Source organism: Aethina tumida, chromosome 3 (assembly GCF_024364675.1).
Source record: "Aethina tumida isolate Nest 87 chromosome 3, icAetTumi1.1, whole genome shotgun sequence".
In the NCBI taxonomy this organism is placed as follows: domain Eukaryota; kingdom Metazoa; phylum Arthropoda; class Insecta; order Coleoptera; family Nitidulidae; genus Aethina; species Aethina tumida.
This window is the reverse complement of record NC_065437.1, coordinates 36,101,403-36,113,203: the sequence shown is the minus strand read 5'-3', so window position 1 is coordinate 36,113,203 and position 11,801 is coordinate 36,101,403. Positions and strand designations below refer to the sequence as shown.

General features: G+C 29.0%; 1 protein-coding gene across 2 annotated transcripts; it reads right to left on the bottom strand.

The window, feature by feature from the left end:
* On the bottom strand, positions 1-1,603 carry LOC109598690 (uncharacterized). 2 transcript variants are annotated; one of them, XM_020014594.2, is made up of 4 exons: positions 1,489-1,603; positions 870-1,084; positions 713-808; positions 1-647 (listed from the first exon to the last, which is right to left on the bottom strand). In XM_020014594.2, exons 1-4 carry the CDS (start codon positions 1,511-1,513, stop codon positions 297-299), a joined length of 687 nt encoding a protein of 228 aa, XP_019870153.1. In that variant the 5' UTR covers positions 1,514-1,603; the 3' UTR covers positions 1-296. The 2 variants fall into 2 exon arrangements, with proteins under 2 accessions (XP_019870153.1, XP_049820540.1); XM_049964583.1 differs by having other exon boundaries at positions 1,179-1,594.
* Positions 1,604-11,801: the final 10,198 nt, after the last annotated feature.

The window sequence follows — 11,801 nt, the reverse complement described above, 5'->3', positions numbered from 1 at the left end:
ATTATACTAGGTAATAAATATTTTGATAAATTATTATAAATAAATAAGTTACTTACAATATATCACACATTTAAATTTTAAAAGAAAGTCGAAGTATCACAGATAAAATGCAATTCACTAAATTACAAACGAATTTTCACTGTTGCAGATCACTTAGTTTATACGGCACTTTTATTTTTGAGTTTTGCCACCTCTTCATCAGACTCCTTCATCGCTACAGGGCGCTGAGGAACTATCGGTTCATGTTTGTCGATGCACACTATTCTTGAAAACGTATCGTTCGTATTTAGCAGCACTTAATTTTTGTTTTTCAACTTGTCCCTTTTCTTTCGCCATCTCTGACTGGACATTCGTTGGATCTTCGTAAGTGTGTTGACAAGTTCTTTGAAGAATTTGAAGTCCAAGGTTTTCATCGTCGTTCGGTCAACTTCATTGGGAAATTTGTAATTTTTCACCTTCGGTGTTCTCGTGTCTTTATTCAGTTCTTCGTGCACTTCACACATGACCTTCCTTAAAGATTCTTTGGCTTTGGTATAGTTTGACAAACGTTGATCCAGAACTGCTGGTTCCACGTTAATCACCTTTTGCTCTTCGATTTTGTCGATCCATATACCGAACTTTTGCAACACTCTGAACTGGCACTTGAGCTGAAAAAATCGATACAATCAATAATTTGTATTGTATTGCATTGTGGGATTTGATGAGGACTTACTTGTTCCTTGGTGCTAAGCTTTTTGTTGGTTGCGCATTTTCGATCTTTTTTAATGTTCTTGAGGAGCCAAAGTGGTTTGTCAAATTCGCCCTTAGTCTTAAAATGATAGAAAAATTTATTAGCTAACTACTTAAAGTTTTAAATTGATATAACATACCTGTAAGGCTTTGTAAAATGTTTGTTTAATCTTCTTGATGTTAGTGATGGCATCGTTCAACTCAATTGTTTTAGGACTTCTGCCATGTCTTGCCTTGGTCAAGGGTTGCTCGCAGGGTGACGTGTACCATTTGGTCTCCAGGGCTCTATTTTGGGTTCTTGGGGCACCTTGGCAAGAAGAGACGAAGACGACAAACAATGTTGCAATGATAATATCTGCAAAAACAGAGCGAGTTAGAGAAGAGTCGACGATCAACAAGTAACAACAAGCGCAACAATGAGTCGCGCAAGATTCGGAGGTGTGACTCACAAGATAGCGTGCGGTATGTTGTGGTGTCTACGGTCATTTTTGTAATACATTAGAAGGATGGGAGAGAGAAACTACGGATCGGACGGTTCGAGATCGACTGGACTGGCCAAGTCCGGCACCGGACTCCGTGCACCATGGTTCACTTGATATATGACTGCCTTTCGGTTGGCTTCGTCAACTTGCACAGCCCCTCACAAGTCGCAAATTTCACCGAGTCCCCCCCGTTCGATCGTCGCAGCACCACATTCAAAATTTTTGTGACTAAGCGTCCCAAATATGTACGTACACACCACAACACCATCAAATTTACCTTTAGACAAAAACCAGACTGCCATTGATCGTATCAGCGAGCAATTACACTATTTATTAGTTAAAATACACTCTCGATCACTTATCTCGGATGTGATTCATAAAATTGTACTCTGTGTGCTGTGCGGTTATAATATGATCTATCAGTTGGAATTCCCTACTATATATACTTTGCCGTTCCCCCACCACAATTTTCCTCTTGCCTAGGTTATATTTTTTGTATATTTATATACTTTTTATATCACATCAATTCAATACCATTTTAAATAAACCCTTAAATATTTAGTTTTATTATCCGGGAGCAGATTTCACTGTCTGCGTGTAATTTTTAACCTAGAGCTATTCAATTCATAGGTAATATTTTAAATTGTATATCAGATCAGATTTAAATAAATCTAATTTATTAACGTTTTTCAATTTGATTAAAATATAATTTTAATATTTTTTCTTAATCTAAAACAAGTAAAATTATCACAACACAACATTTTAGTAAAAAATATAATAAAATTAATGAAATCTTCATGAACACAACAGATTTTTCTTGTTATGTTGTGCTCTGTGTACACGAAATGGTTATAAAATAATAAATATTTAAAATAATAATATTTATTTAAATTGTACATAATTATTCAAGCCAATTAATTAATTCAAGTGATTAATTAACTAACTGATATTGATCCACCAGGATATATAGTTAATTTGTATTTTTTTAATTAGGTTTTCTTCAACCGTAGTTACAATATATATTTTAAAAAAATAAAAAATATAATTTACATCTTTTACAGATATTATTAAAATAAATACATACTGGAATAAAGTAGAACTTCCTAACATTTATACTAATGACGCCTGATATATCCTAATATGTATTCAGGACACTATGTTAATAATGATTAGTTTAGGTAGATTTAGGTAATGACAATTAATTTCATAGAAGTCATTTGATGTGAATAAATAAAATAAGTCTGTCCAGTTTAAATTTTTGCAAATATTTATACAGATCAGGGCAATTAATTTTTTATTGTGTATTCTTTGATTAATAGAATAAACTGATGAATAAATGCAAATATACATTGCAATAACTTGAACTTAACTGTAAAGTATTTCCCCTAATTAATTAATAAATGCAATATTAATGTGTACTATCCTATTAGAATAATTCTAATAATGCATTAGATTTATTCGCGCGAATTTTTATAAAATTTACGCATATCACTTTGGTTGCGTAAATTTACGTCACATAAATATTAAAAATGTAATTTCAAATAAACTGATTAAAAATCAACAATGTTAAGAACTTGTAATGTTTTCAATGTCTATACTATTTTAACTACACTAAATGCTAAACATTCATGCATTAAACAAATATTATTATTGAATACGATTTAAAATTTCCTATAAATAAACTTCGCATTTTTTTCACTTAGGGAAATTCAGGAACCCACATAACACAAATATTCATTCAGTTAAATAGATACTAAATGAAAAATCATTAATCACATAATGATAATCAATTGACTAACATGAAAATGGATAAGATATTGGAAAAAAATTGCAATCAAGGAAATAAATTCAAATATTATATCAAATAGTATATCAATAATAAGAGGTTGATCGACTGAATGAATTAATGGGACTGAACAGAAATAATTAAATAATGACATCATCTTTAATCACACCTGTTTCATTGATAAAATGATGTATTTAGTTCGATCAAGAAAAGTGATAGCGCTGGAGGTCACGTCCCGCTCCTTCACTTTTAATCTCGTTTTAATAGTTGGTACGTATGGTATGACATTTAATAAAATGTATTAATATCGACCGAAAATGATTTTAATATAATTTTATCATGCATTTTCTAAATAAATGATTAAGTCTTCACTGTTATTTATTTTGCAGTAACGTGATGTGTAACATTATTATATATAAATTTATGCACACACATTTAAATACCCTTAAAAATGGTAACTATATATAAAAAATATTAAACCAAGGGAATTATTTAAATAAAAGCCACATATAAATATTCATAAATTAAATTTGTAATATTTTTATATTTGGACAAATATATGTTTAAATAAAATGCGAAATGTGATGAGGTAAAATGCTTCTGTTTACATTATCCATAAAATAATTAACGCACAATTGAATATTAAATTAAAACTATTTGATAATTGATAACCAAATTTTCCATATTTTTTATCTCAATAATCAAAATCTTTGTATTATAATTAATAATCAACTAACTAGTTGCATTTAGAGAAAATAAAATTTTACTAGTCTTAATTAAATTTAATTTTGATTAAATAATAATAAATAATAATTAAATAAGCTTCCAATTAATCTAAATAAATAAATATTTATTTAACGTCATCTTATCAAAAGATTAATCACACAACTTAATATAAATTATGGCGGAGGATCCCTAAGTCTTAAATGTAGATTAATAAACCCATCTAAAATTAAAGTAATTCAATTCGATAATGTATATATTAAGTCAAAGGAAAATACATGATTCTCCTTCATTTTACTGAATTCCCTGCAAATGTATATTAGTATGAAATCATGACACATGGAAAATAGCTATTTAAAAAGAGTTTGTCGTAAATGGGAATAAACGCCCTTTCAATTTAGCAATTAATTCCCAGACCGCAGTTGCGTATAATTTTAATAATTCATTAAAATAGTTAGTAATAGTAAAACATTAGTCATTATTTTACTGATTTTAATATGTAATGTTTAAAATTAAGTAAGTTAAGACAAAAATATTATTACGGATTCTCTGACCTAGGCCAATCAGTGTTAAGCAATTATCACTAGTTATAGTAGATTGAAAGGAACATTTTATTAACTAACGCACTTGACATTGAAAAAGCGGAATTTATTGTGTGTATGAGTGTGGCCTACAATGCACGGGTTCGTTCGGTGTCAATGTCAAAACGCCGGGAAATATGTTCAATTATTAAGCCGTCCAATTATTAAGTATTCTAAATATTATTGCTTTCTTAATGCAATTAATACTTTTAAATTTAGCAATGCTGTTTTTGTTTGGCATATATTTTTGCGACAAGATCCTAAAAAATTGGCGGACGTGCTTTTGTTTTGTTATTGACGGCAATATTCCGTATCAGCGCGTATTCAGATACGTGTTCGACAATTTGATTGTTGATCCAGCCACCCAACTAATAAACAATTGTGTGCCGAAGTGTGGGACAGTTCCCGTTTGAATGTTGCTTTCGTTCTGGGAAAGAAGCGAGTGGATACGTCATAACTAGCGCAATGAGCGAACATCGTGACGTCACTCATGATAACTGATTTTGATTTTGTGTATCATCTTAACTGATTGACGAGACTGACTGACTAACCACACTTTCAAGATATTTTTAACTACGAATTCTTAAATGTGATTACATATTAGATTCATGTTACTGGTTTGGTTCATGTAGTATCACAATCTCAAATGTAATAGTAAATGTAAACGAGTTAATAACTTCACAATATCATGAAAACCGGTTTTATCCCACGGTTATTGATACCACTGATTAATTTATGAGCTATTAGTACCCAAAATTTATAATTTTTTCATGATTTGTGAAAATGCGTGATCAAGTATTTTAAATCTAATTTTAGTTCAATAAAAAAAGTGAAAATTTTTGCTCAAAAAATATATTGATATTCTGAGTAGTTTTTTTATAGAAGAGAAAATGTTTTCATATACATATGTTATGCTTTTCAAATACCCGACTTGATAATTTTCATTTTTTGTCAATAAACGGATATTAATTACTCATTGTGTACATAAAAGGTAAGTACCCTTCTAGTGACTCATGGAATATGACAAAATATTATTTTTCAGAAACATACGGTACTTTCCTGGGAAACCATCCAGAAAAATCAGTACTACCAATAAAATATATGGTGTAATTAATAATAGTTTTAAAAATCCCCCGTCGTAATATTATGTATAAACAAATATTTCAGATTGATCGAATGTGTCATCTGATAAAACATATATTTGGTTTGTAAACGGTTATTTATATACGAATGACATCCAATAAATAATTGTTGTCGAACGGGTGGCATCGAATACGTTCTTAGATTGAAAGATGTCTAATTTGATTGTTAATATTAATAATTTATGCTAGTTTGTTGATAAAAATCAACCACACTACTAAACTAATTGGAAATATAAGATAATCTCAAGAATGTGATGGGTTAAGAGCTGAGTTATTTTTTTTTAAATTCTGATCAATTATATAATATATATAAAAAATGTAATTAGTTAATTTGCTAAAATTTGCTTTTGTTAATAGAAGTGGAATTTTTAAAATAATTTAAACATAATTGATAAGATAAAATTGAAATTATTTTTGTTTTAATGTTTTACACACATAAAATATATGTTTTTATGAAGCAATTTAATTTTATTCTACATAAAACAACAATGCATATAAAATGCATATTAACAGTAGCAAACTATTTTGTTGTATGATTTCTGCTGTGAATAATTTCTTTTAATTAAATTAAATTGTTTCTAATAGAATTAAATAATTTATTACTTAACTATTACTATTACTTCAACTCAAATGACTCCTTCAAAGAAATTTGTGGTTTAAATTTGCATTTTCCTGAGAATAAATATCTATTTACCATTTACATCTGAGTTGAAAAAATTCTACAAATCTTTGATAAAATCTAAAATAAGTAATATTAGAATGAGCTATTATAATCACACAATTACTTATTTGTAATAGTAAAATTTAAAACAAGACAATAAAAATTATCCATTATTTAAAAAAAAAATAATAGTTGTAAAACAGAAAATACTAGTTTCCTTGTAAGTACATTATAATTATTTACCTGCAAAAAAGATAATTTTACAATTTTTTTTTAATTTCGTAAAAATTCTATAAATCTTTGACAAAATTTAAAATTTATAGTATTAGTTTGTGCCTTTAAAATATATTAATATAATTACAATAATAACATTTAAATTAAAAAACTGAATATTTGAAATACAGAAAATCCTAATTAATTCTGACTTTTTCGTTAATTATTATATTTATTATTATCGCTACTATTATATTTATATAATCTTTCAAAATAACAGAAAAGTTGTAATATTTAGAAATTCTCAAAATGCTAGTTTCTAATAGAATTATGCAAAAATTAACATTAGTATGCTGGTGCTAAAAGTTAATTTTAAAAAAATATTACTTAAAACTTCGAGGTTTTCAGGTCGCCAAATGCTAAATTGGCACTGTTTTATATGCTGCATATTAAAGGAATGCTGCCACTAACAATGTCTTCTGGTGTGGATACGACTGTGGCGGCGCCTGATTTTAAATTGTTCGAAGGATGCACCGTGGTTCGGCCTCTGTTTACTCTGCACCATATCCCCTGACATGCACATGTCAGGTTTCATGTAATTCCGATTCACGTAAAACTAATGAACGAACGAAATTTTAAATTGTTGGTGTTGTTTGATGAGGCGAACCAACGTCTGGTATCCAGTTAGGAGTGATGGAAGAGGAGCAGAGTGCGTGGGCGAGGGCGAGGGCATTGGAGATTAGTCCGGGCGATTAGCGGCGTTGACAGTAGGATGTACGATTCGGTCGCAGGGCCGTCATCAAGTCGGTGAGACGGTGAGACGGTGAGGCACCCCCCGAAGTGGGTACAGTGTAGGTGCAGATAGCGAGATGTATAGCAGAGTCGGCTGACGCTAATGAGCAGCCCGCCCTGTCGCTGAATGCGTGTACTAACCCACCATTACCTGCTTCATTAAGAACAACTAATATGACATGATTGTCCGGTTTCGTACATATGTAACGCCTAATTATACGCTCCCGGCGATTATCTCCACCGTTTGTTTATCACGCGATCAGTACGAGATCTAATAATGTGACTCTTGTTCAATCCACTCGCGGCGATGGCGATTCACAAATCTATCACCACTCGCGGATATCGTTCTTTTTTTTACTTTCCCGTGTGAGAAATAATGGACCACCGTCGTGATGTCACCGCGCCACACATGCACCAGGACCGAATTCACAGCTGACTACTTTCATCTTACTTATTGATTTGTTTTACTCGTTAGTCGTTCAACTTTCAGTTTATGATTAGACAACTTTTTATAAAGTATTTCACTATTTGAATATATACAAATATATAATATGCAAACCTATAGGTAAATAATTCTTGTATTAAAAATAATCCTGTTAGTTACAAATCAAAAAACTAAACATTCAGCTGGCAAAAAGTAGAGTAACTTTTTACTAAATGTCACTGATCTCTACAAAATCCACAATAATTTTTAATTTTACGGTATATACCAAAGTAGTTAATATAATGTAGTTAATATAATGTCTCGTGGAAAGATCGTATCGTTCTCACAATCCGATAAGAGAAAAATCAATGTAGATCGATTGTAACGCGTGTTTTACAACAATTTTCAAGATTTGGTAATGTGGAAAGAAAAAATAAAACTGGAAGACCAGTTTTTTTTTACAAAGTATCAAGCACATTTCGTTTTACATTTAATATAAATAACTTTATATAACTGACCTACATATTTTAGTAGTTTTTGATAAGATACGGTATCAGATAAACCTGAAAATATGAGTCACTTGTTTGGGACTTACTCGTTACTCACCTACGTGACATCATATAAATTCTTATTTGTTCCATTATTTTTAAACTATATTATAAATTTCTTTAGGGCACTTTTGATCATAATGCATTGTAAAATGTGTAGCTTTTTAAAAATGCATCTTAAAGTACTTAAAATAAACACTGGAAACAACAAAATTAAATCTCAAAGTTGTGACAACGAACCGAAATAATTCCATATTTAAATACATAATTACAAAAAACCTTTACAAAAGACGTAACGCCAAGCCGATCCCTCAACCATTATTCCACTTCCTTATTTCGTCCTGTTGTGCATAATTGTTAGTAGCGTTGTGTTAAGTTTCAAACAAATCCCGACAAAATCCCCTCAATAAGCTGTGAATAGGACGAATCTGACACTTCGAGATTAAATCAGCATTAGCTTCGATGACCTCAGTGCTTTTTGAGTACCGCAAAACACTCATTGATGAATGGACGACCGAGATTTGTTTACGCAAAGGATAATACCGGAGGTAGAACAGTTACCGTCTCTTTACCGATTACCATGAGCACTGCTCATTTCACGGTTTTCACGGAGTTTATTTTCGCCACTTCGAAAATACAGGTGATAAGATTATAATAAAAATGAATAGAGTTTTAGTTAATTCTTTTAATTGTAACGGAGTTAAACAATTATGATTATTCTTCAGGGACTGATTCAACATGAAAATATGTCATTGGTTTATTCATTTTGTGCGATAATTTAAACCACATCCTGTACTTCATTTTCAATAACAGTAAATGACCTACAGAAAGTAAACACAGAACTCGATTTAATTGTTCAATAATATTATTTTCTTTCCTACTAAAAAATTTTGCCATATTTGTCTTTTAAAGAAACTTAAAATATAATACTCTAAAAAAGTAAATGACACTTACTCATTTCTTGAAGATGCACCCATTCCCATCATTTTGCAAATCTATTTTGCTTGACTGCTATATTTTTGTGATATCATATAACATGGTGTTTATTTAATTATTCATCTTTATAGTGTTATCATGATAACACAACCATTTGGTTACTAATCATTCATAATCATTCATAAAAAGATGTTCTCTCTTAAATCAGGCGACTAATATAGTAATGGCTATTTAAAAATCATAATCATTCTAATTTTCCACTAGTGTTTTGTTATAGAAATTTATATTTAATAATAAACAAATCCCTTACTCCTAGTCCTTAATGTGACATTAACTTGATGACCAAAAGAAAATTAAATTAGTTTTATAACCATCTCACTATTAGTGACATTTATAATTAGTTGTGCTAAAAGTACAATTTATTTTATGATTCCAAAGGTCGAAAAGAATATGATCTCCGTATTTAATTTTTAATTATCTTGATGTGAGTTGTTTGAAATATTTCAACTTTTACCAGGCGTACCTGTGTCTTAGAATTACTTGTGAGCATGAAAAAAATAATAAATTTGATTTGTACAAATGATGATGACAAAACATGGCTTAAAATATTTCCTACGCAACCATTATTGTTGGGAGGTTGACACGTGGCGCATTATTATTAACATAATATAATCTTCTAATTACAAAGGTTTAATATCAGAGTTTGTAACGTAAAGTAGTAAAGTAGTTTTTCACTTACCTATCTGCTGCCATATTCATTGGTACAAAAAATGGAAATTTTTATTGAAGTGAAAATTTAGTACTTTACCTTGAATCTTCGTTCAGTTGTTCATCTTACATATCATCTGCCATCAGAACTAAATAAGTTCAGTAGTACAGTAATTTGACCTTTATTTTAACTTTTAACGATTTCAAAATTTGAAGGCACACAAAGAAAAGATAAATTTAAAATTTGTTTATTTATCTATAATAAACTGTGTAAAATAGTTTATGATAATGTATGTTTATTAATAGATTAATAGATTAATTACAAATTAGTAATAATACATACACAAAATTTGTGCAGAACATTGGTTCAGGATCACTGCTCTAGACAAAGTCAGAAGAAAAGTAGTGAATAATGAGCATAATGATTACAATTATACAAGTCAAAATAAGTATTTAATGATAAAATACAGGACTTTAAAGTTAAAGGAAAGTTTAAAATCTCTAATAAAACGTAGGTGAATTATATAAACAATAGTATTTTATACTGGTTTAATGATTATAGTTGGAAATAAAGTTTATAATAATGAGTTCATATATGAAAAACAATTATTTTTATATGAGTGTTCCTATTTTATTCTGTTGTTTTCATTAGTACAGAAATCGCAAAAATTTTGTATTTTATTATTTCAAGAGTTAAATCATAAAAAGAAATCGATATTTTAGCAAAAAATCGATTTTTAATTTTTTTAATATGACGTACCGTTTTAAAAAATTCCCGACGCTCATAATTTTATCGAAAATTGAATGAGTAATTCAAAAAAATTGTTTCATATTTTTATCGTTAACGTAACATGGTTAAAAATCAAAAACTAACAAAAACCTCGTTTTTTAAGGTTCTTATGAACATATATAGCTCTTATTTTTTTCCTAGAAGCTACCATCATGTCCCAAAACATATCCAGTATTTACATTAATCGATTCACAAGGTGCTGAGAATAACAATTTTTACTGATTTTTAGTATTTTTTGATTTATGCAGAAACGGTAACAGATATGAGTATCAACATTTCCTGAAATTATGAATTATGTGTGCTGAATTATAACATATAATATAACACTATGAAATAAAATTCTCAATATAATTAATAATGGGTTAAATTATTTAAAATTCTCGTACTTTTTTTTTATGATTTTTAATAAAAATTTTTAAATATGATTTTTAATTAAAATTTAAAAATGCACTCCAGGGTGGAAATTATGTGGAACTCTTTTTCTGATAATAGTGGCCCGACTATATATCAAAACTATGTAAGGTTTTGAAGTCATAATTAAAATTTCAATTTGGTACGTTATTTTTATATTTTAGATGAATTCATTTAAATTGCATTAAAAAGAAGAGACTAATCTAGCACCATAAATAATAAACAGTATTCTCAGTTAGTTACATAATTCATACTCACGTATGACTTGTTATTGCAATGTATTAATTTGTGCTAGGAAATATGCTAATTGTAATAATTCGATAGAAAATCAGTGCGATTTACATATGGGGAAAAGGTATTCCCGCAATTTCTACAATTTGTTTATCGGAAAAAGAATTATTGTTCACAATTATTTTATAAATGCGTACGTGTGCTAGTTCAGAATAAATAAATAAACATTTCTTAATTTGCGTGTGATTTGTTTCCTAGCTTTAAATAATTGGGTTTTTTTATTCGAAATAAAAAAATACACGTTACGTTTAGTATTGGGATTCCACAATTAACTTAGAATTCTTGAAACGTCAACAATACCATTGCATTAAGTTATTCTGTTTATATAGACAACTGAAATTATTTTGATGTATTTTAGCTGGAGATTATTTTATTTTAAAATAGATATTTAAATCCGTTACATGTAACGCGACTTTAAGATAATTTATTAATTTATACGTATCATGCTACAATTCATTAGTAACTCGAAATTAATTTCAGTCAACTTTTTTATCCTTGTTTGAGAATGATTAATTGAATTTGGACATCACTTCTTACTTAATAAAGATCAAAAACTGTTCCGAATATAAATTTGCATATATATC

Bases quoted from the DNA above. Each gene is read 5' to 3' on its own strand.
- LOC109598690 (XM_049964583.1), bottom strand. From the start codon at position 1,215: ATGACCGTAGACACCACAACATACCGCACGCTATCTT. The intron at 1,085-1,178 runs GTGAGTCACACC...CTGTTTTTGCAG, and splicing joins AACATACCGCACGCTATCTT to ATATTATCATTGCAACATTG. The intron at 809-869 runs GTATGTTATATC...TATCATTTTAAG, and splicing joins CATTTTACAAAGCCTTACAG to ACTAAGGGCGAATTTGACAA.